Below are 17,882 nucleotides of genomic sequence, written 5' to 3' on the forward strand. Positions count from 1 at the left end.
GCAGTGTGCTGGCTAAGTTTAATTTGAGAAATTTGTCTACATCCACTTTCATAAATTCTGCTTTATTATTTGATTTTTTGCAATGAAATTCAACTAAAAGTAGAAAAAGAAAATAACACTTTTTAACGCAATATCATGTCAAGCTTTGATAGAATATTAAGTATTTAAGTGGCTAAAAATTAGTTTTAGTCACCAGATTGATTTAAGATCGAGCGTAGAGAACGTTTAATCAACCGAGTGTTTAACAACATTTAGCCACGTCTTGTGCTGCACCGCAGGCAAATGCGCAGGCTCCACCCCGTGACTAAAGTACTTTTGACACGGCCTTGGCCGCCCGAGTTTAAAATACCACTTTTGGTGTCTCAGAACTGTAGAAAACTGGCAAAGTAAAAAAAAATAACAAATTCTAACACAATATGATGTTAATCTTTAATGGTATTAAATTATTTCGTGTGACAAATATGATCAAAAGGAATTAGTGATGACATTTGCAAACACAAATTGATATAACACGCTTGATTAATTAATGCGGAAGCGCACGTTATTCGCACGTACACGTCTTCTCGTCATATATGCAAAACTCCCGAAAATGTTTATGCTGATGCCGATGCGCATGTTCACGCTTGTATGGTTAATTAATGATTACAAATGATCACGACCTACGCTGAATTTCAACTCGGAATTCGTAGTATTTTAAATAATCCGCACACAAAAAAGAGCACGCGTTCGCATACATTCAATCACACTCAGCAAACAAAAATAACAGAAATGCGGAACTATTAAAACATTAAACTGATGATTTCAAACCGAAGCGGTGACATTGTTGACACGTGCGGTATGCGTCCAACATGATTGATATTTCCATACAAAAACTGAATTTTTATGATGATAAATACACGTTTATATAAAAGTTAAAATATACGTGAGTAAATCTAAAACGTATGCTCGGTGTAAGTGTCAAACATTATAGTTTCACTTTATGACTTTACATAAACGCGGAATACGTAATTTTGGTGGAGGAGCACCAGATCTATAACGGCTGCATGAAGGAGACAGCCTTGGTTCATCAAGTATACCTACAAAGCTCCAAAATGTAAAACATTAAATATTTTTACGATTGCGTATAAAACCATTCCCTATTCGCCGCGATGGCACTTTCGTCCATTGTCGTTCGGATCCAACACGAACAAACCGCCCCCAGCCCATCTTGGGCAAGTCATTGTCATCGGCAATGTTATACTTATTACTGCCAACATTATATCGTTCCGTTGTTGAACATAGAACATGGAACGTTTAACGCGAGTCTAGACTGGTAGACCTAGCCTAGGTCCGTTTTTGCTGTCATTGGCGCATTCGCACGTACAGATTGTATTTCTGACAATATAATAAAAGCTTTTATTGTGCGACAACAATAAGCCACCATTCCGCTGGAAGCAATATGTGAATTTTACAGATTCCCCGACGAGCATCGGCGCCTTTGAGTGTAGAGTGAGTGTGGAGGGAATGAGGTCACAAGATTTAAGTGGCACATTAAATCTATCCAGGCATCGATTTGTTATATTTCAAATGGAAATTTGCGATGCTTTCACACTGGCGGAGATATATGTGTAGCATTATGTAAATATATGTAGATTACTTCAAAGTGAGCATCTTTGGGGGGTGGCTGCAGGTATCTTTCACTCTATGAACATTCAGTTTATTATATTTTAAAATATTTATGTTGATATGCAAAGGTAAACTTTAAATTTAAATTTTTGAGGAATTTACATTAAAAATTAATATATTGCAATCGAATTAAATATTTAGAAAATATTAGAAATAGTTTTTCCACGGTTTTGAGACACAGAAAGTGATATTTTAAACACGGACGCCAAGGCTGTGATTAAAGGACTTTAGTCACGAGCTTTAGCCACGAGGCGGAGCTTGCGCCTGCGCATTAGCCTACAATGCAGCACATAATTAAATAGCTTTATGAAATTATTTACGTTAAAATGCAAAGGTAACTTTAAATTTTAATTTTTGAGGAATTTACATTAAAAATTAATTTTTGGGTATTTGAAAATACTACAAATTAAAATATTTGAATTTTAAATTAAATTCCATGATATTTTCAATTTTTAGCGAATATTTTTATATTTTTGGCTCAAAAAATAGAAAAAAATGTTTAAAAAACTTAACGATGCATGTAATATTATATAGTTGCAATAATCGTGTGATGTTTGTACTTGTAACAGTTTTATACACATTAGTATTTCAAGAGTAATAACAAATCAAATAATAATTATGAGGTTTTGCGATTGTTCCAATGATACGTTTGTAAACCGAAGAATTCTAGATACACTGAGGATGAATGGTGCGCGCATTCGAATTCGGATATGAATAATAAATTAAATTTAAATGAGCACCGGCAGAACGCACCTGTGCGTTGTGCATGTTTCGGCGTTACATTGTTTTACGGCCAATGTCGAACGATATACTCTCGTATATACACAATGCTGGGGCTAGCGCTGGATGCGATCATGTTTTATTCGCATGCACACAATGTACGCACGCACGTTTCGAATGAAATCGATAAATTAATTTTACTCGCCGTAACTTTATTAGCGAGCGCGTATGGGACGGAGTTGATCTGCTTACGATTCGATTGCAAAACACAAAAACGAGCGTTTGGGTATTGGACCATCGGCGTATAATACTGGTTTGGGAATTAGTTGGCGTTTTTGAGGTCTTCGCCAAATGCATGTATTAGAAATTCACTTCTGTAATAAATAAATAATTCACCGAGGAGAATCGAGAGGGTGTGCCGGAGCGAGAAGATGAAGTTGCGTAAGTTTCGGCTAGGTATAAATTAAGCGTGACTGCATGAGATCAACATTCAGTTAGAAGCATCCAAACATACAACTTCAAAAATGGCATTCAAGGTAGGTTTACTAAATAAAAAATTAAAATTTAAAAATTTAAATTAAAAATTTTAATATTTTCAGTTAGTTGCATTCGCCACCCTTTTGGCCCTTGCCCAAGCCGGTGTAGCCCCAGTTGCCTACAGTGGATACGCCGCCCCAGTAGCCCATGCCGCCTACGCCGCCCCCGTCGCTCACGCTTACGCCCACGCCCCAGTCGCCTATGCCGCCAAAGCCGTCGTCCCAGAACCATTCGACCCCAACCCACAATACCAATACGGATACGGCATCAACGACCATCTGACCGGTGACAACAAGAACGCCCAAGAAGTCCGTAACGGTGACGCCGTCCACGGTTCCTACTCCCTCATCGACGCTGACGGTTTCAAGCGTACTGTCGAATATACCGCTGATGATGTTCATGGTTTCAACGCTGTGGTACATCGTGAACCCCTTGCAGTCAAGGCTGTAGCCGCCCCAGTTGTTGCCAAGGTCGCCGCCCCCGTCGCCTATGCTGCCGCCCCTCTCTACCACCACTAAGTCATCCATTATTGTTACCCAAAATGTCTTAAGATTTATTTATGAAATGTTATTTTAATTTATATTAAATGTGCCAACAGAAAAACTACTTCTACTTTCATTACTCGAAAATTATTCATACAGCATAAGCATTCACGTGTTGTTCACCTACACAAACTCGCGTGTGAGGTGTGTGTGAGTGTTACATTTCTTCAACTTCTTCGGCAGCTTACATAACCGCGCCTTGCGCTTTTGCTTACACTCGATCGTTGGAAAGTGTGTCATGGTCAGTTCGTTTAGTCCAGTACTAGTCCACGAACCCATCCATATGAAATACGACGACTACATAACACAAGAAGACAGACAACGCGAGCATAATATTGAATTTTAATGAGAAAGTAAAAGTTGACTAATTTCTTTTCACCTTTCAAGTGACATATTATAAAATAAACTATTATCCAACTTTTTTTCCTCGGGTATCCTTTGGGAAATGAAACTTTCCACGTGAATTCAACACGAAAAAAGTTTTCTTGTTGAAATAGTCATTATCTTAGTAATTATCTTCAAATACCTCGACTTTAGTGTTTAAACTCAAACACTAATACTATGTTAATTAGTATATCATCTTATTCGTCATTATTGCCTGCCCGTTGGAGCGATAACAAGGACTACCAAGCCAAATTGCGTCACATCCTCGAGTTACCAATAATGCAGGTTAATGGTGAGAGAGGTTAGACATACAATGAAGCTTTGCACATCACCACTGCGCCATATCCACATCTCGATTACTATATTACGGGTGCAAACATCTGAGAGTACCTGCCGAGTTCCGCGGCAAACACGTATGCCCCGAAGACGGTTTTGATCGATGGCGGAAGCGCGCAGCGTCGAGATGTGCGTTTAACAACCCTGAAGCCGAAAACCACGTCGGGTGAATGAGAAGATATTGGGTGTGTGCCCACTTTGTCTTGAATTGATGGATCGGCAGATTGATCTTAAAGATTCACTGCCGGAGTGAATCCCGTTTTCATCTTTTTCCTGTTATTTTAGGCAACTGAGATAAATGGAATCCTTTTTCTTCTTTCTTTCCTTGTGCTTGTCCATGTCATGTCTGATTTATTAAGATTCACTTTTAATAATCTATTTTTATGTATTTTTATGAATTATTAGTCAATTTATACAATTTGAAGGTTGTTTTTGTTTATGATGAACAACAGTTTTGCTTGTAATTAAATTTTTACGGCAATGAAGAAATTAAACAAATGCACATTTAATTTTTAATTTTTTTTGGCGCTTAAGGCCACATTTTTGTGCGCTGTGAAAAATGCTTGTTTTTGAATTGTGTGTAAACGTATCCGCAATAATAAATATTTACTTTATATTCGCATGGAATGTGTTTTATAAAAATATTAAAAAATAACAAACATGTTACTCTTTAAAAAATATGCGCTATAATCCTCTTTACTCATATGTGGACAGTATCGATGCATATGTGTGGAAAAATGTGTCGAAAGTGTAGCATTGGCGATTTGTTGATTAGTTTTGCGCCCGCGACCATAAATGTCAGAGCAATAAAGCAATATCGCGATTTTCGATTTTCGACGCGCCATTATGGTGAGCGCGCGTGATATACATTCCGCATGTGATGCAACGCATCGCAAAGCCGTTCGACAGCAAATATCAATAACCGTTCGCGTCAGGCCACGTCGTGTCGTTGTATATATGTAAAATTTGAACTAGAAATCCGATTTAGATTTTTTATTTCAATTCGATTCGACATGCATGCGTCATGTGTGAATGTCATATTATGCGGTGTGATGAAACGTGCAAGTGTAGTAGCGAGTAGCGCCAACTGGCGGTTACCAGCAGCGATGGTGACCTTATCCGAGGTGTGGTCCTTTCGAATTGTGAAGGTATCCCCACGACGGTCAGTGGTGTACCGTTTAGAGTGGTACCGGTGCCACTTCTTTAAACTTTGAGGCATGCAGAACGAAAAAATGAAGTGGAAATGATGCTTAGTATATAAAGAAGTCCAACTTAGAGTTTATCATTGTATCCAACCAGACACAAACCAATAGACATCATCATGGCATTCAAGGTATATCTACATTAAAATTTTATAATTAATTGTAGGTAATTAATGATTTTTTAAAATTTTTTTTAGGTTGTTGCTTTCTTCGCCCTTTTGGCTGTGGCCAACGCTGGTCTCCTTCCCGCTGCCCCAGTGGCTTACGCCCACGCCCCTGTGGCCTACGCCGCCCCAGTCGCCAAGGCTGTTGTTGCTGAAGCCTACGACCCTCATCCACAATACAACTACGGATATGGTGTTGATGACCATCTGACTGGTGACAGCAAGAGCCAACACGAACAACGTGACGGTGATGTTGTCCAGGGTTCTTACTCATTGACCGACTCTGATGGTTTCCGTCGCACTGTTGACTACACCGCTGACCCAATCCACGGTTTCAACGCTGTCGTCCGTCGTGAACCCCTTGCCGTTAAGGTCGCCGCCCCAGTTGTTGCTAAAGTAGCTGCTCCAGTCGCCTATGCCGCCCCAGTTGCCCATGCTGCTTACGCTGCCCCAATTGCCCACCACGCTTACGCCGCCCCAGTGGCTCATGCCGCCTACGCCGCCCCAGCGTACGCTGCCTACCATCACTAAGCAATCAAATGTGAATATCTAGTCTTAAGCTGTTTTTCCTTCTTTGTTCAATAAATTATTCTTTGATCTAAAACCATCTCATTTTTTGCTGCACCACGAAAACAACGCAAGAGAAAAATCGCAAAAACACTAAAACCAACTAAGTCAAACTAGACGAGTGACAAGATAAAAAAAAACTAACGCTGTTTTTCGTGCATTCTGAAGAAAAACATGCCTACAATGGATGAGGATAAGCGTGAAAGGCATTCGTGCATGCCGGCAAGATCGAGTTATACGGATTTCAAAAGCTCGCATAATACACACGCAAAAAGACGGCGCTGCCACACGTCACGGAATGCCGCCTCCGAGCGCCGCCGACGCGAAAACCATACCGCGCAGCCTCTGTTTGTTTGCGCACTGGCTCAGCATAATAGGATTATTATATTCCAGCAGTGTATAAACGAATGCAAATTCTTTTTTCATTGCCTACCAAGAATGAAGCACGAAAAATTTCACAATCGCTTAAAACTAACTCACTTTCAACATAAATTGAAAAATCCACTCATATATAATACGCTGACTAAGTAGAGTTATTCAATGAAAGAATGTGCGACAATAAAATTGTAATGATACGCCAATAGTTTGCGAATAGATCACGCAAAGTTTGAGCGCAAGCAGCGCAATTTCGTAGCTTTTAGTAAATTACCCGTTAGCTGTATTGATTGCTAGCCCATTCCGTTTTCGGCTGACGCCGCTGCACATCCGAAAGCGTTCGAATTGCAATCGCGCGTAGTCCTCGGAGGCGGCGAATGGACAACGCCGACGTTTTATGTACTTTTTATACCAGCCAGCGCGCAGCGGAAGAAAGCACCGTGTCGCGGTGTCGCACCGTCAACCGGCTGGAATTTAAACCTTTGTTTGCGCACATAAATCTCGACAACAAGCAGCTTACAATAAAAAAAATATAAGAGGTTTAGCATGCTCCTCCCGAAACAGCCCGCCGACTAGTGTTCCAATCATGTAATAAAACATCAGAAAATGAAATAGCGCAGATTTGAGGTTATGATCAAGATCTTTCTTCTGTCAACAATATGTAAGATAATGTGAGGTTAGGTATACTGCACAAAGTAAACTATTAATTCTCGATCATATCGTAGGTGTAGCGCTTTGACAACCAATATTATTTATGCTGATTATGTTTATTCAATACGCGCGAAACGTCAACATGCGAAGCGCGTTGTCGCTGCGCGCCTTGCTCCGTTTTCCTTTGCAACGTCCTCGTAATAATATACGCCAACCCGGACATAATTACATTAACGTTGGCGGCGTCGGCGGCGGCGGAGGCAGCGGCGCCCCGCCATTTATAGACCTGCCACCCAGCATAAATTCTGCGCGCATCGCGTCGAACGGCGCGACACATTTCGTTATAATTAATGCCATCGGAAACGAAAACATACTCATCCAATTTGTATTCAGAGAGCGCCGTTGTTTGCAATGACACGACTTTTTCCACTCGCGCGCCGCCTCCCAGGAGCATATGCAAACAGCACGTGTGACGGCGTGTTTTGTGCCGCGCCAGTCTTCACCCAGAGCACAATAATGAGAGTAAAAACAAGGCGCAAAAGAGCTTCAAGCAGCCATGGCAGCAAGACAAGGGCCTAATTAAATTGTAATTATGAGTGACGCGTAAAATTGAGCTTTCACTTTTTTTACACACTTGACATCAACATCTTTACCAAGAGAAAATAATATATATAAATTCTTGCACCAATTTATTAAATATATACTAGCGCCATCTATATATGAATGCCTCAAGTAAAAAATATTCATTTTTTTATCAAAACACAAACAATTCACGGATTTCACGAGAATGTGAGCGTTCAATTCGAATCTCAGCCAAGATAGACGTTTAATTAAATTAGCACCGTGCAAAAGTTCAATCCGAGTCGAGTTTTACATTTTAATCGAGTTTGCTTGTAAGTAGCCAGCAACATCAAAGAGGGCACACCGACGCCACCAAATGTTTATTCACGTAATTAGAACAACTTTCCAAAGAAAATCCAAACGCTTTTCATAGAAAAACAAAAAACCGACGCCATGTACATAATTAAGTTGTCTGGCGCCTGGAATTACCAAAATGTCTAATTAAAAACTCACCTCATTGTTATAGGGCGGTGCGATCGGTCCGTCATTCGTCTCCCATTTGTTTGCGATCCGAATGGTCTCGGCCGTCTTCTCTTGAACTGATTTGCTGTCATCGAGAAGTGTTAATTCGTAGAACTCTTGAATATCTGCGAACACACCGAAAAGAAAGCACTTGTGAGTTGAATAAATGACTTCGAACGATGGTAATGCAATCAGCCGGCGTAAAAAAACAGTTTTTGCACGTCTGCACACTGAAAGTAGACTTGGAAATCCGTAAAGCAGATCATTAATGATTTTTCTAAATAAATTGCCCTGATTCAAACCTTTCACCGTAAAACGCACCTTTTTTCTTTATTCACTGCTTTTTTGTGTAGCGTCTATTCGGAGGAATAAATCGAAGGAAATCAAATTTGATAAATCAATTTCACACAGAACGTACGTAAGCGGCCAAAGCCGGGATTTTGAGATGAAATTCACTTTTTTGCCTATCCGCCCATCATTCAAACACAGCCTGCGCGCATTGTGAGATATTCCACCGCATTCCGTGCATGCTTTCTTTTCTTCATTCATATACAAGAGGGAGGTTTATCTCAAGCCGATGGTGAATCTATTTCACTTAAAACGGACCGTCCGGAAGGCAAGGTTTTCTGGGAATATTTTATTAACTATGCTAGGAACTCACATCAGTCGCCACGCGGATAAATTCCAGGTTAAAACGGTTTGCTTTGTTGTTGCACACTTCACGAATATTTATATCAAACTGATTACAAGATAACATTTGTTATTGTGAGAATAAACACGTTCTCACTTGGTTCAACAACGCCGCGCTACGCGGTTGTAAAAAGTTGTAAGAAACAAAATATATTTTGAATTACAATCTTAAATAAATAATTCTCTACGAATTTACAACCCCTGCGAGCGTTACCGCTTGTTAATGTTCTTAATTTACTTACATTCAACTCCCAGCGAGGAGGAATGGCATATCAAAGAAGCGGAATTATCGCGTGATAAAATGTAAGATAATAGCCATTTCTACGCCCGCACATAAACAGAAACATGCTGGGCATCATAACGCCAACGTGAATAGCGCATTAAACTTGAGAATAACAAGCTCAACGGAAACACAATCATCCCAGAAGTCTTACAAGTCTTGCGGATACAATAACCAACCGAAATGAAAAATGTCTGAAAGGAATGAAAACGTAAATGGCAAAAAATGTAATTCCTCGACAATTAAAATCTCTTACAACCGCGCAAAATTCATTACATAGCATCGTGATGAAAACCAAGTGGAATTAATTCAGCAAGGCGCGAAATTCTTGGTAACGTCTTTGTAAATCGCAGCTATTACGCGGAACTAGGAGCAAAAGGAAAATAATTCTTGCGGAATAGCGAATTCGTGGAATTGAAATGGAAAAACGGTGGCGCGGTTCGCATTCTTCGGGCGTCGCTTGGGCCATAATTAATCACATTCACGCGGACCGCCACACCACCGGATAGAGCGTGGGCGTGATTGACGTCGATAAAATGTGTGTGACATACCTATGCAACGCATCGCGACAATTCGAACATGTGAATCCTCGCGTGATTGACGCGGTTGAATATTTCAAATATGCGTGCGGATTATTAATGTATTCGAATGTTCGATGCGACCGCATAACCTTTTGTCCTTTTGGACAACTGATTAAAAAAGCACTGATCAAAAAGCTCGCGATTAATCAAAAACGTGTATAGGACAGCTGAAAAAAGTTCAAAGATTTATCTATGTAATAATATTCAACATGTCATTTCGTTTTTTAAATTTTTGTATAATAAAGTCATCAGAAGAAAAAAATAAACGTTCGTTAAATCGACTCAAAATGTAAAAGTTTCCATCCAACCCGTTGCATTATTGGATTTTCCAATTTCGTTCCAATGGCCTGGGGGGTAATGTTATTTAAGACTTAGTGATATTGAGATTGCACACCTCATTAATTCTTTTCTAGTTTAAGCTGCGCGGAGAGTATTTTATCGCGACCACAAGATCTATGTCTTACTTCCCTCATCTTCACAACTCATTTCGCTTTTGGAAACGAAAACTTTTGTATTATTTTCTTTTCAATTTCGCCCCATTGGCCGCACGAACATCTCTGCGTAATTTTTGGTTTCACTCTGCTTTCATTCGGGTAGAGGCATAAGAACTTCTCTTTAGTGAAAGCTCTGACATCCTGGAAGCGAAGCGCTGTGCGGCAATAAATATCCACAAAACTTGCCTGGCATGTTATTACATGGCCGGATTAAAAACGCGAGCTTTTTCCGCATTCCCGAGACAAGCGGGCATTCGTGCGGACAAGGATCAACTGAAAAATAACAAGGGCGATTTTTCATACTAGTATTACCCCAGCGGAGGAATTTTAATACTTTGCGTGCTGAATATTCTTTTCTCTACGATATCACACTGGTAACAGTTTATGAAGACAATTAGTACGTTTTCATATCAAAAGCGGAGCTTCCCAACCAGTGTAATGTTATGTGCATCTTGATAATACCAACTAAAGTAACTATTTCTTTTTTTGCGCGCGCTGTGCGCTCCAAGAGAGGAAAAACTTTGCGATGGCGCACATTAAACAAACCATTAAAGAATTTATTGTGCGCAAAGATTCCTTCGCTTCCGCCGCGTGCCATACAATGCAAAAATAATGGCGGGGAAATTTACAAGCGCGCAAAACTTTTTAATTTACCACTTTGAAAATCGCCAACCACAATGCTTAAATGTAATGTAATAGAATCAGTGGATACATTAGCTGATTAGATCCATTGTTTATTCGGGTTTTGGTGATTAGAAAAATTAATGAAGCCTTTAATTCAATGCAGAAGATAATCATACAGAAAGGGTTTTCAAGCGCGATGGTTAATGACATTAATTAAGTGAAATTTAAAGGGTTTCAACGACGGTTTATTACCTTGTTCAACATGTACCTAAACACAGGTCACTAAAGGTAAAGTAAGGTAAGATTAAGGACTAAAATTTTGAAACTTTAAACGTGAAAATATCTTGTATCAAAGGAGATATTCAAATTGAAATTTTACACCTGAAATTTAAATAATTTGCAAATGTTACAACGTCAACAAGCTTCCTTTGTGTTGCCTCTTGAATACATTGTGTGCAGCTATGACAAAAGCTTTGAATGAAGCTAATTGGCGGTCAACCAATTTTCTGCTGCCACTTATATACGGGTTCCAAATAATTAACAATTATTATGTGCGTACAATGCGGGTCATTATACAAACACTTCTATAGTACTGCATTTGTTTAATTATTTTCAAGTGTACCCTTTTGGCAATTTCCAATGAAATATACTAAACTTAAATTGCTCCGTCCAGGTCGGTGCTCGTAAAAGTTTATTAGTATTGTAAAAAGTGGTTACGATGACATCAGAACGTGATAGATAATAGCGAGGCGTAATTGAGTTATCGCGTGGCGAAAAGTGCTGTAAAGGAAAAGCTCGTTGCACGGCTTTCCAATGGACCGATACCTACGCTCTTCCACCTTCCGCTTCTTTTTTTGGCTTGTCACGAAGTCAGCAGTAGGTCTTGCTGGAATCGTACGTGACTTTGCCGACCGGCATGAGCACGAACAGCAAGGCAACTCGGTTTCCGTCGGCTCGTGCGCCCGGAGTACAAAGTACTGGGTACAAAGTACAAGATCATATGGAACACAATAAAATACACGTTTTGGGAGTGGGTGGCAAGGGACGGGTAGCGCTTGGGAGTCGATTCGGGAGTGCAGCGACGTGCGGTGAAATTTTAATTTCCCACCCGGAGCATAGCGATGCGAAGACAAAATTCCTTCGGGAGCTGGTCGGTCGGTTGAGGCGAAGCCAGATAATCCAATTGTAATTACCGCAAGTTCTGTATCGCAAATCCTGGACATATTTTAATTAATCGCGTTCGAGTAAAGAGTAAACTCGGGCGTAAACGGCAAGAAAACCATGGAAAAATCAATAAAAACAAAGAAATTAATTAAATACACGTTAAGTTAAGAAAAATTCAATATAGAGTTTTATTCTAAGAGTATCATAGTAAATTGTGGGTAATCAAGATTAAAGACGGTAATAAAATAAAGATTTTCTTAAGTAGAGAGCAATGATCCGGGTCATTAGACTGATAAAACTTCTATTGAACGTTTCTTTTGTCTTTTACACTATTAATAATTAAATTTATAAAAACATTATGTTTTAGCGCAAAAAAATTCAAATGACATTTTAATTAGATTTTACTTAATGAACCACAGCGAGTATAAAGTTAACTAGGCTATATTGTTGGATGGAAGCAACGACAAAGGTTTTTTTATTAAAATGTGGTTGTGGTTGGTGGTTGGTGGTTGCTATCTCGGTTACTTTTTTATGCGCCGCACACTTTTAACAAAATTCCCTCGACATCCACTCATCCTGATTAGTGGCAAAACTAATCGTGAACCTGACCGCATTTTACATTATGCTGCACTTCTCGATTAAAACCATAAAAGTCACATGAGATAAAAAATTATCTTAATAAAAATATTAAAAAAAAAAACAACACTCAGTATATTCACACTCAGGTAATTTCCGCACGCTCAAAATGTATCGCATGTCGCACGGATTATCGATGCTATCGGATAAATGAATGGAAATTGAAACCTATGAAAATAAAGCAGAAAAAAAAGGCGTTGAACAAGAAAAAAACAATTCGAGTACGAGGAATCCATGCCACAACAAAAACAGCACGTTCAAACGATGCAAGCAGAATGGTGGCCACTTGAGATGCGCGTTGAAATGTGATCTTATAGCAGTGAAACCCGCTGGGAGCGTCAAAGTCCGTTTGCGTTCGGGGCTTTATTAAGACGCCGCGTAATTGCATTGATAGCGCGGGGATATTGCGGTTGGAGTCGTAATATGACAATGAGAGATCTCCAGAGAGTGCCGGGTGGAATAAAATTGGACGTGGCGGTATATCAACTCCAATTATTCTGAATAAGGCTTGATAACCACAATGAATAAAGTAAGCTGTAGCAATGGCAAAAGCAATCAGTAATTGTTGAAAGTCACTTTTCTCGTGGAAAATATGGATTTCGCATGAAATAGAAAAAACGCGTCTTTGAAGCGTTAACAATTCATGACTTAAAGTGTAGAAATCGTTGGAAACGCACTAAATTCAATGAAATGCTTTACGGGTTTTGTAACATACAATATTGTACAATATAATGCAATAAAAAAATTATAATATGCTTGTATTATCAAGAATAATATGATAGTAAAAAATTATTCACTCAAAATAATTTTAAAATTCTATTTTCGCAAAAAATTGCGCCTGGAGCATTGCTACTGCATTTTCTAGTCATAACCACGCATCCTCACTTTACTCTATTTGCGTCACGAAACCATGCTCTGCACTATCCGCCGTTAACATAGAACTGGTTATTTCAAAACGACAAGCCTTGCTTCCATGCATACTTTCCCGAGCATACAAACTCCATTGTCCTTTTTTTTAAAAAAAAAAAAACACCAACCAAGCTGATATTAAATTGCCAATAATGATAGCGATTGTTATACTTGTAGTTTGTATTTTGCCTCAAGCGGAAAAATCGCTCGAATATTCAACGGTGCATTTTAATTACAAAATTGTTGCCGTCGCGTTCGCTACCTAACGAAGCCATGCTAAACATTTTCCTGCATCAGCTAGTGAGACGCTTCCGGAAGCGCAGTTTAATATTTAAATGTAAATATGTAAAATCTAATAACGTGCGTGCGCAGTTCGTACACCTCGACGTTCGAGATTTAGCGCCGCCACCGCCGCCGCCGTCGCCAAAAGAGAAAACAATGCAAATGGGATTAGTTAATGTCGGGCTTAATTCAGCGCGTGTATGCGCGCGCGGTCCTTTTACACCTCGTTCTACTTCGCCAGCTTAGTGGATCTGCGGGGTTGTGCCGTTAGGCCCAAACTTGGAGACGGTAATTTCAGGGCTGGAAATTCGCCGGGCGAGACGACAAGTTAAATTGCACGTGATGGCCCTAACGCTTTTTGATTAATCAAGAGCGGCGACTTTGAGTGCGGACCCTGCACGTCGAACAAAATGTGCCTTTTATGTGCCTAGAAAAGGATCCTGAGTCTTATAAATGGAAACTACCAGAGAACAAAATCAATTGTGTTCATTAACTGAACAGCCATGATGAGTCAATTTGACAAAATCAATAAAAACCTAATTTTTCTATTTTTGTCATAAAAAAAACATTTTTTGATTATTTTTCGACTTTCTGCGAAAGCAATAAATTAAATAAATGGTTGTTTGTGATACCCATCGCCCGATTGACCACTTCTGGCCATTTTCACTGGTCTAACGTGTGGTGTTGTTGCAGAATTTCCAAAGTTCCAGAGCAACTATTCATCAAAATACTTTTTCGCGGCGCGTTTGCTTCAGCGCCCACCCTAAAAAGAGGCAAACAGATATGCCATTGCCCAACGGTGCGCAAAACCGCATCACCAACATCGGGCACAACCTGAAAACCGGGGGGCAACTAAAAGTTCCGCCGTAAACGACCAAACTATCTCGAGCTTACTAACTGCAAGACCAAGAACTAAAAGGCTAACAAGCATTATGGTATATATCAAGCGCACAGCGCACCGAAACACACCTTGTACCAGAATAATAATTTTTTCATTCGGCGTTTGTTAAAGCCACTTACGAGTACTCGTAGGTACGAACTCAAAGTTGAATCGTAATTCAATTTTTATTTCAACAAAATTGTGAAATTCTGAAAGCTTTTCAATGAGCACCGTTTTACGCACGTTCCCTAATAACTTTACTCAGTAGAGTGCAAGAGTGCAGGAGTCGTTTTTCTCCTCGGGAGGTTTTTTTGTTTCTTTTTTGGCTACATTTTGTTCCTTTGTGGTTTTATTTTGAACAATTCTCATATTGGTGCTCTGAGCGCTCAAGGTACGTCCAAATGTTCGGTGTGCGGAACGATGTGAAGTACGATCCGAAGGACCTCTCGTTTTACGATCAGGCCCGCCTCGTCCGCCCATTATTGTAGTTGTAATATTTATTGTGTGGGCCCTCGAGTTCTACCCGTTGCTATTTCAACCAAAAGTTAGATCGACTTTCGTACACTACGCTACAGAAACAAAAAAAAAACGAAGCATCCTTGCTTTGGTCTCTGGTTACAGTCGTCCTGCTCACATTTCCACTCGTTTCTGCTTTTAATGACCGCCTGTTACTTTCTATGGCGGTCTTTGTTACAGCAGCAAAATCGAAAGCAACAAACATTTAAACATGAAACCAACTTTCCATTGTGGTTGCGGTTTTGTGGTAAGAATCCAATTGTTACCTTCTTTCGGCGGATTAAATCCGTGCACCTCGCAATAAGTCGTGGGACCGTGGGCGTGCTGACCGGAGCCGGACGCCAACTCGGCGTCCAGCGGCGGCAGGCTGGCGTCAATTGTGAAGAACGTCGATTGTGAGGCGGCGCGCTCGTCCGAGGTTGCCTGCGCGGCGGCGAGCATCTCCTGGCGGCGGCACTTGGCGCACCGCTTCATCTCCGCGCGTACGCGTAGCAACCACACCATTCCGAAGAGCGCCATTCCGGGTTGCCTCATGGCCAAAACGCGAACATGACCCAACCGTCGCCCAGCGTCAACGCACATGCCCCAACTGCATTCACATCACGACTATTTCAACACTAAACCCACCACGGATCATCTAAGAATATATTAAAAAACAAAAACATTCTTCGTGGAGGTCCAATTCCATTGCTACATTATCCTTTTATCCAGGCGTGGTTCACAAGATGTCTGCTTTGTTTTTAGTCACTAACACCGGCTATAATCAAGGGACGGAAAAAGATCATTAGTTTCAATTTAGGTGGACTATAGTGGACCACACGGAAAAGTTACCCTTTGAAATGAAATTTTTTTCATTTTTGTTTGTCTAACCTATAAAAATGTTTGTGTATTGTGTAAACTTCAAAAGGTTATGTTTTACACAAAGTGTAACTTGAATTATTGATTAACACGTCAGCTTTAACATTATTCCCTGGCTAAAGCCAGCGCAGATAAAATATGGAAGGCCTTTGAATAAATTCACTATATTCCGACAACCGCTTGAACACAACTCCTGCATTTTTATCGTTGCGCGCAGGAGCATCGCAGCAGCAAGTGAAAAATTTACGATGCGATCTCAATGGACCAACAAAACGTTTGAAATAGTCACGTGGTTAAATATTTTCTATGCGGATAAGTATTCTACGTTTATGTTTGACATAAACATAAACAATTCATGCATTTTGCAAAATGTTTGTATTTTTTTAGGTTATAACTTGAGTAAAGTCATAACCTCACTTCTAATCTATATTCACATAAAAATTAATTGCATCCATTACAGTTCTCGATAAATTCTCATCGCGAGCGATATTTTTGCATATTAATTGCAATTTTCACCCGTGGAATGATTCAATAAAAAGCAATGCTAAAGCAATTTCGCGTTTAAAACTTTCGCAATATTCCCCCGCGCCCGCATTCCGGACCTATCCGGATAGCCGCTGCATTTTCCACATTTTCATGCGAAAACTTTTTTGATTGCGCGTCACGCCCGACCCAAGACTCAAGAACAGCGCGAAATGTTATAATCACACCTATCGAAAAAGTTTTAATGTATGCAGGCTGAACTATGCGCACACGGATATCATACATATATACATCTCCGGAACGAATCCAATTCGACAGACCCGTGAGCGGGGTCGTAAAGACGCCGAAAACAGCGTGTCTAAGATCTTTTAAATGTCGGAAGTTGGCGGATGGTTTTTTGAGGCGGCGCATTCGAAGGCATCTAACAGGGTAAAAACTTCAGTAATGGGTCCCTTTCCCAACTTATAATAGAGTCGCCAAACAGGCAACATGAATTTAGAGATCTTGCGTGGAAGCGAGCAGGAAATCTTTACGTATACTGCTTCATGTGCTTGGATGAGTTTGTCAAACAGGCGAATTCTGCTCGTTTGCGACGCACGGACAAACGATGCTCAAATAAGAATCATAACTGACAAGGCATCGAAGGAGCTTATATAAACAGAAATTTAAAAAAAAACATTTAAAGATTTTAGTAAAACACTCAAAATAAAATGATTTAATTTTAGAATGATGATTTTGCAAATGCCAAAAACGAGATATTTCACACTCTAGTTAAACGCTGCCACTCTCGAGAACGAAATGCATTCCCATTGTAATTTGGGACCAACACAGCACATGAGGAAACAATGACATTCCGTGCGGTGTGCAGTTGCACACATACTTGAACATTTTATTGTCGCGTTCATGTGCGCTAAGCGAGTTGCGTTCCGTAAGGTGCTTTTTGCCCTCCGGTGCGCTATCAGATCGCTTTGCGTATTCCGCGCCTGCATTCGGCACACACATCACAACACAGCGCAGAAACTTTGCGCTCGTTCCCTGAGCATTTATAATTAAATTCGTGCAGCGGACTATCTTCCAACTTTATGAATAATAATAGAGGAGCACACGCAGTACGAGCGCGCAACACTGACGACGTCGCGGACGGTCACGTTCAGCGGGTGTTTGATATTCAACGCCATGGGCAGGCCACAAGCTCGAAACGGCAGCCAGATCCGGCCGACGCAAAGCAGCAAAGCACCTTTTACAGTGGAGATCTAACG

The 17,882-nt window shown here is 40.3% G+C and overlaps 3 protein-coding genes across 8 annotated transcripts in view; 2 read left to right on the forward strand and 1 right to left on the reverse strand.

Annotated features, from left to right (window-relative positions):
- Positions 1–17,882, reverse strand: part of dlg1 (discs large 1) — a 142,891-nt gene that overhangs the window by 84,333 nt on the left and 40,676 nt on the right. For 5 of the 6 annotated variants that reach the window (XM_065301694.1, XM_065301695.1, XM_065301692.1 and 2 more), the window contains exons 1-2: positions 15,549–15,831; positions 8,218–8,351 (exon numbers count right to left, since the gene is read on the reverse strand). In XM_065301694.1, the coding sequence (XP_065157766.1) occupies positions 8,218–8,351; positions 15,549–15,816 (402 nt within the window). In that variant the 5' untranslated portion in view covers positions 15,817–15,831. Of the gene's footprint in view, positions 1–8,217; positions 8,352–15,548; positions 15,832–17,882 lie in introns of those variants that run through there. The other variant, XM_065301701.1, reaches the window with a different exon arrangement.
- Positions 2,890–3,440, forward strand: LOC135791331 (larval cuticle protein A3A-like). Its single transcript, XM_065301712.1, has 2 exons — positions 2,890–2,921; positions 2,985–3,440. Exons 1-2 carry the CDS (start codon positions 2,910–2,912, stop codon positions 3,438–3,440), a joined length of 468 nt encoding a protein of 155 aa, XP_065157784.1. The 5' UTR covers positions 2,890–2,909.
- Positions 5,232–6,085, forward strand: LOC135791330 (larval cuticle protein A3A-like). The gene is made up of 2 exons (XM_065301711.1): positions 5,232–5,517; positions 5,584–6,085. The coding sequence occupies exons 1-2, from the start codon at positions 5,506–5,508 to the stop codon at positions 6,079–6,081; spliced, it is 510 nt and encodes a 169-aa protein (XP_065157783.1). The 5' UTR covers positions 5,232–5,505; the 3' UTR covers positions 6,082–6,085.

This window comes from Atheta coriaria, unplaced genomic scaffold, assembly GCF_025399875.1.
Source record: "Atheta coriaria isolate IRGN ID8LTWV9N9 unplaced genomic scaffold, Caltech_Dcor_3.1 hic_scaffold_4_pilon, whole genome shotgun sequence".
Classification (NCBI taxonomy): domain Eukaryota; kingdom Metazoa; phylum Arthropoda; class Insecta; order Coleoptera; family Staphylinidae; genus Dalotia; species Dalotia coriaria.